The following is a 10,691-nucleotide window of genomic DNA, read 5'->3' as shown; positions in this document are numbered from 1 at the left end:
GAAATAAATGACGGGTGTTGTCAATTGTTTCACTTCAAATCGACCAGTTTAACTTAAGCTTTGCTATAATGGACGAAACTTGCAAAATTCCATATTTAACCGATGAAATGTGATTCCGTTTGTTACGTAATTAGATGTTTTGCTGTTTTTCCCGCACCATCGAATGGAACAGCACGCCATTATTAGAGATATTATCTTTATTACAATAAATACAGAATATTCTTGGAATATACGGAGACGTACACACAGGTCAGTTGTTGGCGCTGTACTATTTCAGCTTTCTAATTTGTGATTTTAGTGCAAACGAGACTTGATATTTAAAAATGATTATAAGGCCCATTGCCTGATGAGTCGCCAGTGAGGGATGGCCCTTATTTCGTCTCTATTTCTGGTTATATCTTCGATGATGAAAATACACTCAATTCCCTAGCATCAATAATTTCACAGAATCTTAAGAATTCACAACACACATTATTGCGAAAGCGGATCATACTCCGGTGCTGATGCCAAGAGTTCTTTGAGCATTGTAAGGGCTTAGAGCAGCCGTGACTAAGTCAGGGGATTAACAATTTAGGCCAAGGGACTGACAATTTTAGTCAGGGTACTGATAATATTAACCAAGGGAATTACGTGTTACGCCAGGGGATCTTTTTTGTCAGTGAGGAATTGGCGCCGTCTAGGCTCCGTTGGAGTCCTGGTCTCACCTTGTCAATTTCTTCGTCCGGAGTCGTGAGAAATATTCTAAAATCTTCACTGTGGGTTAGAATCGGGTGTTTCGCTACGCGGTCTGTAATAGACAATTTGTGAATTTTGAGGGTGAAAGAATCGACGCCAGATCTTTATCTTTCCTAAATAAAAATAACTGCCTCAGTGGCCGAACGGTTACCATGCCGGACTGCCATGCAGAGGTCCCAGGTTCGATTCCCGGGCCGTAAGAAATATTTGTATGACCTACATTTATTTCTCTCGTGAGTTTGGGTGTAATTTGTGGTTGTCTATGTGTGTGTCCATGGCACCCGCGACACAGGGTTTCCCTAGTGCTATGTTGAGTGTGTGCGTTATTATTATGTGCGTTATTTTCCTCAATATTATTCTTTCCCATTTGATGGCTGGGTCTGCTTTTCTTGTACTTTTCCTTCACTTTGCTCGTGTCGTTTTCAGAAACATGGCAGCTTTATCTTTGGTGATATGATCTGTCCACCTCAACTTTAGTCTAATCGACGCCAGTTTATTTTTTTTAATTATGAATTTGGAGAGAGATAGAATGCACACAAGACAATTTACTTTATTATGCAACCTTGGTTTGATAATGTCACATCTGCAAAATTACAAGTCTTGAGGTCTCTCCTCAATTTAAAGATTTTACGAACTGAATTAGTTGATAACTTTTAGTTATAATATTTCGCATATACAGAGTTTTTTTTTAAATAGGACAGTATGGGGAAATCCAAAACCGTAGAAGATACAAGGAAACTGTCTTAGGAACAATTAAGTCTTTTTTTCGAAAACAATTTTGGCATAGTCAATTTTTTGGTCAAGCGTGAGTTGTGCATAAAAATGAATAAAATTGATCAAATTTTTTTTTACTGCTGATCGACTCAGTTTTATGTAAAGACCATTTCATTATATGGGACGAAAAAAATCTGGACAGCAGAAGTTGGCCAAATTAAAAAAAAATTTTTTTCATACAATATTCAGCATTTCGCTTTAAATTATGCATTTGTGATAGAAGCGAAGTTACATGACTTAATAAATAAAATAAAAAGCTTTAAAAGTGACAAAGTAGACAGGTTGAGTATGTAGTGACTTACCTAAGAATGCATTCAGTGCGACTGTTCTAACAGCAACAAAGGTAGGCGAATACCGGTCTAGCTGTTGGCGAGCCGAGTGGAGAGGGGGTAGTGGGGGTGGCGCTAGCAGGGGGTGTGATGAGACCAGTCGTTTGTGAAGTACCTGAAAAAGACATTTCTCAATTATAAAGATACAAATTCAAATTGATAATGATACATATTTCGTGCGTGAACTCGTCTGTAATAAACTGCTGGCTCACGGTCAAACATGGCGCTGCTGGTTCCATCGATCTGTATGGCGTATATGAAAGATACGCTGTTTCCCATGGACTTGTTTATAATATAAAGAAAACTATGTTTATGGTTTTTAAGGCCCGGGGCAGGAAGGCGCCGGATATGACACTTCCTGTTTTGTTAAATCGAACTCCAATTAGCAGAGTGTGTCAGTTTAAATATCTAGGCCACTGTTTGACTGACAACTTGAAGGATGATGAAGATGTTGAATGGGAACGCAGCGCTGGCGATGCCGCCGAACATGCTGGCTCGCAGGGTCACTTACCTATAAAGATTATTTGAATTTGACTTTGAACCGAAAAAACCTAGTAACCGTCCATTTTGGAACCCGGTTTTCAGCTAAGGAGAACCCGGTTTTGTCGTAACTCTACTAAAACGTAAGTTCGTAACTCATAATATCATCATACCGCGATTAATAATGGTAAATAAATGCTTATTAAATTGACTAGAGTATCAGTTTGGGTAGCGAGGGGCGAGTGAAGTACGCGTGAGTTAAGTCCAATTAACCTAAGGATATATGGGTCGTCAATCCTAATTCTCCTACTGACTAGACTCTTTCCGAATTGCTTCGTTAACTAGTAACATAGTATAAGTACTTGTATTTCTTTGACAATTAATTAATATTATTCTGAGCTGTTACTCTGCTGGTTGTCAACAAAGTTTAATTTAGAATATTTCTCGCCGTTTTCGTTACTTATCTCGTGCGCAGCGTAGCAGCAACAACTTTTAAAAAAATCTTTATGGCTTTATTTCTTTAAATATACATATTTATTTAAGAATATTAGTATTTTTGTTAGTTTCTTTTATAATTCCAGACGTTGATTGATCTCAATGCAGCTGTGAATTCCATAAATAATGTAAAATTTACAATTTACTGGTACTCACCTTAAAATGGTTATATCGTCTCCGTACATGCGGTGGTGTAGGCCATCGTGCGCATACGCACCGCACGCGATATGTTACGAAAGTTTCTAGGGTCGATAGTTGCTTCATTGGTGCATCGACCTGGAAGAAGACAAGATTGTATTGGCTTCGTTGGGACTGTAGAATAAACGTGGGAGATCAATGGGTGAACATGCATGCTGCTTAACAACACCAGCATGCTCAAAAAGTGGCAGCAGTAGAGCTCCATGTGGAAGAGTTCGTCCAAGGAAGTACTGCCAACTTACCGATTTCTACCGCAAAGCAGTAATATGAGCATTCTGGAAGGGTAAGGGTGCTGGTGAAATTACAGGCACATGGGACTTGTCAACTTATGTCTCAGGGTGACGGGCGCAGTGACAGAACTCCTAAAATCTCTACGATTTAAAGCTCTGAGTGGCACTGCAACTGTTACGGACAGGCGTGTCGCTTAACACCAGGCACATGATTAATTTGTCCAGTGACTTGGAATCATAAAAAAAACTTTTTATAGTTTATTTTTGTTGTACTATGTGGTACTTTTTAGATCTATATTTGGCAGTAAAATATGCTTTACATAATTCAACAGAAAGTGTTTATGGACAAAGCAGAATTTATTGAGGGTCGTATTCTAGAACTCTACTCAATGCTCAAGTCAGGATTTGAGTTTAAGTTTAAAGCACTTGATATCATACTCAAGTCCCTGCCATTAGGGTCGTATTTCCAGTGCTTGTGTTTCCAGTGCAATCCTGACTTGAGCATTGAATAGAGTTCTAGAATACGATCCTGAGTCTATCAGTATAAAAAAAAAGTTATTTTATTAATTTTGTATGAAAAACCCTTTTTAAGAAATTTTACCAACTTCTGCTGTCCCGATTTGTTTCGTCCCATACAATTAAATGAGCCTTAGATAAAACTGAGTCGATCAGCATCAAAAAAAACTTGATCAATTTTATTCATTTTTATGGACAACTTACACTTAACCAAAAAATTGATTATGCCAAAATAAAAAAAAACGGATGTGATTGGAAACTTGTTACGCCGAAGGTACAGCATCAAGACAATATTCCATCCTCTCACACAGCTGCGGCAATTGCTTCGCTCTCCAAAGGACAGAGACCCTCTGGGAGTGCCCGGTGTCTATATGGTTCCCTGTGACTGTGGCAAGTGTTACGTCGGCGAAACGAGACGGAACGTGGCTACAGGTTAGCTGAGCATATCCGATCCATGACCGCAGACCACTTTCTGAGCTCCGGTACTGGTCACTACATTCGTTTTGACAAACCTAAGATTTTAGCGCGGAAGAAATATTTTGTGCCCCACAAAATCCGAGAGGCTATTGAAATAACTAGGCGACCAAATTTTAATAGAGACGGAGGCTGGAGCTTGCCACCGACCTGGAAGCCGTGTCTCCATAGCGCTCGGTATGCAGATGCAGATGTTAGTAGTAACGACGTGGTGAGCTCTGTGTGCTGGACTATTCCCGACTACAATTCTACGGACAGCAGTAGCGAAGAAGGGTTCCAGGACGAACTGACGCAATGTATCAGCCCCGCCGAGTTTCCCACTGCGGGCTGCGTCATCGACGCGCGCGCACAGAGCCGCAACGCGCAGTGCTAGACGTGACGCGGTCACGAACGTTGCACTCAACCCCTGATGAAGACCATCGATTATGGTTGAATCTAGTCTAATAACGGGACTAGTAGTCGAGTACTATAACTACTATAGAGTACTATAATGTGTGATAACCGCGGTAGTTTTCATAAAAAAATATGGCAAAATTGTTTTCATATAAAAAAAATTAACAGTTTTATATGGTTTCTGATTTCCCCATATTGTCCCATTTAAAAAAAAAAACACTATATCGCACGTTCAAAACTATGCCATCACTAAACGAAAATCTCGCTTTTTTAAATTTTCATAAATAGTGAACCCAGTGTGGCATCAGACGCTGGTTCGAATCCCGTTAGATCAAAGGTATGATTTTTTTGTGCTGTTCGTACGTTATGATATTCATTAAAATAAATGTTACTTTCATAAACTTTAAAATGCCATTTTCCGAAAGTTGACATTTTTGTTAAGTGACACTATTGATCAAAATGTCAAAGAATTGTAGTTTTAGAAGGCATGACCTTGATATTAAAGCATTTGGAGACTGTGTAGTAATAAATAATTTTTATTTATCAATAAATTGTTTAATTTTCTCCTTAGCGATTATGTTAATGTATGGAAATAACATGTTGTATATGGATGCTGCTATGTTTATGTATTTAGAATTTCCTATTGTTTATACATATAATGTAGTTGTATGATCCAAAAGAGTGAGTCATGTACACATTTACATAGCCTATATACCTATATACGTCATGTATATATGTATTGCCATTCAAGTAATATCTGAAGTGTTTTTAGTGACATCATTGTGTTGACAGTCTGATATGTTGCTTTGTGCAGTGCCTATTGTGGCTTTGCAAATAATTTACATATCGCCCAATGGCAGAAAATCTTGTTATCTATATACCTTGATGTTGTAGAGATAACACATTGTTCTGGCAAAAAGGTGATATATGTTTAGCAAGTATGTTGCATGAGATGAGGTTTGAATAAGCACATGTCTTAGTTCAAGTTGCATTAGAGCAGAGGCTGTAGCTCATAGTTTCCCAAAGTGGTCCCAACAGCCCCTCAGTGGGCGGGTTGGTAGGCACTTGCAAAGCAATTAGGGGGCGTTGATGATAAACTACACTACCTTAGAATCTATGCACATGGCGTATTTAATACGCGCGAACGACGTAATGTGCGTAAATGTGCTGTTAGTTTACTGCATGAAGTCATAATCAACTTCATGCAGCGGAGACCTTGACTGCGTAAAGTTTTTTTTACACACACTCTCAACATACTAGGGAAACCCTGTGTCGCGGGTGCCATGGACACACACGTAGACAACCACAGCGCCACAAATTACCCTCAAATTCACGCGAAAAATAAATGTTGGCTGTACAAATATTTCTTCTGGCCCAGAAATCGAACCTGGGAGCTCTGTATCCGTTCGGCCACAGACGCAGTTAAAGTTGACAATGACTTCACATTTTAACTGCATGCACTCATTATCAAGTTCATACAGTCATGTGGTCTCTGTTACATGAAGTTGATTACAACTTCTTACTTAATTATGTGTTTTTTTAATTTGTTTTTCTTTTTTATTTTAACCATACCCATACCACACTTTAATTAATCATAGCTCATATAATTACCTTAACAGCAATGTCACAACCATGTTCCATAATCAATGGTATACCCTCAGCATCATCGGTGACACTCCCACACTCTGTGTCTTCCGTGTCAGCATCGTTAAGCTCCACCACTGCTGAACTACTTTCACTTGTCATCTTTTGTGAAGCTGTAAATTAATGGTTGAAAATGTTAATTTGCAATTTTGCAGTTTGTATGATTCTTTGTTTAGCATTTACTTGGAATAAAATATGACCATAAAGGATAAGTCATTTCTTCCCCAAAGCTTTTTTCTATTTCTTTTTTTACCTACAATCAAATCAATAAAAATTTTTTCACATTATATAGAATTTTGTCGTACTTGGTACAAACCAAATGGCCTATACTGGCTGGTGGCCACATTATTATTTAAATCTATATTCACATTTAAATATTTATCAACATACATTACAATATAAGGTTGAATTCTCAATAGAAAGAACTTAATTCCTTAAAATAAGTTCTGGTCCAGTAATTGATGTGGTTGTGTCTACACATTATTATTGTGTTGAATATCTACATTTAATTTTCGGCTTTCTCATAGCTTTGAATATAAATTTTACATAAATCAGAACAAAGTGAAATCAATACTCTAAATATTAAAAAAAAAACTTTTTAAAACAATGAAAAACAAAGAAAACACAGACTTATATGTAATGCAATTGAATTTATAGTGTAAAAATAAAACTTACATTTTTAGCGCACTTTCAGTGATTTCGAAAACAAAGAGAAAGGGGGCGGCTACGGAGTGCATTAACACTATAGCGGACTATTTACAGTGAAAAAAACATTATCTTGACGCATTAATCACAAAAATAAAGCGAAAAATATGAAGTGTCCTACATTCATTCACAATAACCACTAATCGATATTGCACCGCAAATTAAGGTTAACGGCGTTATGACGTCTAAACACAATTGTTAACTTGATTAGTCTAATTTTGTTACTGTCGCGTATGCTAAAAGGTACTTTCTATTATTTTGACGAAAATCAAAATTGTGAAAACGTAGGTTGACAGCTTGTTTCGTTTCATTTTACGATGCGTTAATCGATGGGATTCTGATGTAGTGCAAAATGGAGTGTGGTTTGTGTAGATTGAAACAGTATTCAATAAATAATTAATTTAGAAACCTTAAAACTTATAGTTTTAAAGCGAAAAAACAAAAATCAATATTATTTAAAAATTAACGTTCTTATTCTTCTAAGTTTGTGATTTATTTTTTCAAAGTATTTAGAATTTATAATCGAAATATCTCACAGCATTGTGCAGCGCTATGTTGAAATTAAATTTGCAGACTTCTTAGAACATATAAAATCAAAGCGAAATAGCACTATACAATATTAGATTCACTTGTTTCTGTCTTTGGTATAATTTTAGCAAAAATGCTACCAATAAATGGTTGTTTGCTGACGTTTCTAAAGAAAAAAAAGACGTTTCGAAAATGTCAGATTGTGTAAAATAATTTTTTCAAACCCATTGTTTTGTGATGAAATTCGTGCCTATTACTGTCGACAAGCAAGCTAAAGCTATTTTAACCAACAGTTTAGTAAATTCGTCACAATTTCTTTCAAAATGCAGAGCATGAGCGGTCCTCGGGAGGCCGCCCCGCCTCCAGTAATGAGTACGAGTTCAACTATACTAAGCATGCGAGAAAAAGAGAAATATATTGAAGAATTTGACTTTCCCTTCTGTGATGAGTCTTCAAAATATGAAAAAGTAGCTAAAATTGGTCAAGGAACTTTTGGAGAAGTGTTTAAAGCGCGCGCAAAGAACAGCAATAAAAAATTCGTCGCCATGAAGAAAGTTCTTATGGACAACGAAAAGGAAGGCTTTCCTATCACAGCGTTGCGTGAAATAAAGATATTACAACTCCTCAAACATGAAAATGTTGTCAATTTAATCGAAATATGCCGAACGAAAGCTACGTCTCACAATAAATACCGCTCAACATTTTACTTAGTTTTTGACTTTTGCGAACACGATCTAGCTGGCCTGCTGTCAAATGTTAACGTTAAATTTAGTTTAGGAGAGATCAAGAAAGTCATGCAGCAGCTACTGAATGGTTTATACTACATTCATAGTAATAAAATTCTGCATAGAGATATGAAGGCTGCAAATGTGTTAATTACAAAGAACGGGATCTTGAAACTGGCTGATTTTGGTCTGGCGCGCGCGTTTAGCGTGGCTAAGTCGGGCCAGACAAATAAATACACTAATCGAGTAGTGACACTGTGGTATAGGCCTCCAGAATTGCTATTAGGTGAATATATATTTGTGCTTCATAAATATTATTAATATAGATACTGGTAACAAGGATATTGGTACAGGGTCTAGAGCAAGTCAAGCTTGACACTTAACACTTAAATCCAACTCTATGCCACTTATGACAAGAACGGTCCCAAGTACAAAGTGTCAAGCTTGATGTGCTCTTGACTGTACTATGTTTGATATCTAAACAGAAGACCAACTGAGAGTCCATTACAGATCCTCACAAATATAAATACAATAAGGAACCTGTAGGGCAAGCATGATAAAGCGCGACTTGCACGAGACTGACATAAAGCAGTATTTAAGCGCTTTATATCACTATCGTGCTAGCCATATTGGGTGCATAAATTAATAATTTTTTTTTGTATGTATGTTACGCGATAACTCTGTATTTGTGAGCCGATTTTCATGATTCTTTTTTTGTTGGAAAGAGGATACGTCCATGGTGGTCTCATTTAATTTTGAAGAAAATCACCACTTCTAAGGATGGCTGATGAACATTCATTTTTATAAATGAACATTCATTTTTATAAATAGCAGCAAAATTTTACTTAAGGAGCAATTATTTTAATGGTTGATTTTACTGCTCTCCAATTCAACACTTTTTTCTCTCTCAATGTACTTTGAGTAGTTAGAATCGATTTTTATTATCTCCTGTGTTAAGTCTTGTATAGTGGCGAACTTAAAATCACCATGATTCAATAAAACTTGGCAAATAGATGTAATTCCTCATACTTTTTGAGGTCAGTTTTTTTAGTACTCTGTACTGTATCCTCTTGACATTTTCTCTTGGTAACCTTACCTTTCTGGTCCACTTTTCTACTCTTTCCCTGTACATGTGGCCGGTCCACTTCCACTTTAATGTTTTGCTGTTTGTGGTGACATCCTCCAATTTAGTAGTCTAGTTTGTATGTCTGTATCTCTCTTTTTGTCTCTTAGAGAGAATAATTTAAATAACTGTTTACACAAAACATAAAAGGATGACAGCAGTTGTAAGCTTCACTATGAATTTTGACTCATTGCTCACTCAGCGCTCTCCTTGCCGAAATCTTACTTGTATTGAAAATCCAGGTCAAAAGTGCTTGCATGCCATATAAACTTGTTTTGCCTATAAATAAATCACTTTTGTGGCCGGGTGTAGACTCAGTGATTTTGAGATGGCAATTCCGGACAGTGAAATGAGCCTGATGCTATTTCTATTCAAAACGTTAGGTCTGTGATATCATGCAATTCAACTGATAACAGATGATGCTTCTTATAGATGATTAAATGTTCCGACTGTGGATGTTCATACAGGCTCTAGTTGGTTTAGGGAAGTGTAGGTTCTTATCTATTGACAGGAGATCTTTGTCAATCCTGTATGAACAGTCATCAAACGTATTTGAAACAAACATTAGGGTGCATTCTACAGCCGCACTCCAATTTCAATTTACCTTTCTATATTGTATATACTAAGTCTTTCCACATTATATGTATTTCAGGAGATCGTAATTACGGCCCACCAGTGGACATGTGGGGGGCTGGATGCATAATGGCTGAGATGTGGACAAGGTCTCCAATCATGCAGGTTAGTGTATAATTGGTATGGTGGAACAGGTATGTGTTTGCAACAGCTCGTCGTGACGACTGTATGTGACATAGGTATCATGTTTTTTCGTCAACACTTCCTATAGTTATATCCATTTTTAACCCACTTAAAAAAAGGAGGAAGCTCTAATTTGATTGTATTTTTTTTGAGATTTTGATGATTCTTTTTTTTGTCGGAAAGAAGGTACCTCAGTATTGCTGCCATTTAAATTTGAAGAAACTGGGGGATGATTCCCGGTATAAAAAAGTCAATAAGCAAACTTGAAGTTGGTTTTTTTTTAATAAAAATGTTGTAATTAACAATTGTCCAATTCACAGGGCCCCACAGAACAGCAACAACTGATTTTAATTTCCCAACTATGTGGTTCATGTACACCAGACGTTTGGCCAGGAGTTGAAAGCCTAGACTTGTATAATAAGATGGAGTTGCCTAAAGGACAAAAGAGAAAGGTTAAGGTATGTAATACATTTGTTTATCTCTGAGTACCACAAGTTGTATTTGTGATGATAATATTACCTCGACATCGAAACCAATTCGGAGCGTTGATGCTGTCCAGGGGGTGCTACCGTATTTGGAAAAAAAA

At 37.0% G+C, this 10,691-nt stretch overlaps 2 protein-coding genes across 2 annotated transcripts; one reads left to right on the top strand and one right to left on the bottom strand.

Moving 5' to 3' along the window:
- Positions 1–704: 704 nt before the first annotated feature.
- On the bottom strand, positions 705–7,145 carry LOC113233708 (sorting nexin-7-like; the record flags this gene model as incomplete). The annotated part of the gene is made up of 5 exons (XM_026468887.1): positions 6,944–7,145; positions 6,236–6,381; positions 2,970–3,089; positions 1,812–1,953; positions 705–787 (listed from the first exon to the last, which is right to left on the bottom strand). Coding segments are annotated over exons 2-5 (480 nt in total), but the record flags the coding sequence as incomplete, so codon positions are not given.
- Positions 7,146–7,728: 583 nt separating this feature from the next.
- Positions 7,729–10,563, top strand: LOC113233707 (cyclin-dependent kinase 9; the record flags this gene model as incomplete). Its single annotated transcript, XM_026468886.1, has 3 exons — positions 7,729–8,512; positions 10,002–10,087; positions 10,426–10,563. Coding segments are annotated over exons 1-3 (912 nt in total), but the record flags the coding sequence as incomplete, so codon positions are not given.
- Positions 10,564–10,691: the final 128 nt, after the last annotated feature.

Source organism: Hyposmocoma kahamanoa, unplaced genomic scaffold (assembly GCF_003589595.1).
Source record: "Hyposmocoma kahamanoa isolate Upper Pololo Valley unplaced genomic scaffold, ASM358959v1 79277, whole genome shotgun sequence".
In the NCBI taxonomy this organism is placed as follows: Eukaryota; Metazoa; Arthropoda; class Insecta; order Lepidoptera; family Cosmopterigidae; genus Hyposmocoma; species Hyposmocoma kahamanoa.
This window is presented reverse-complemented; position numbering and strand designations above follow the sequence as displayed.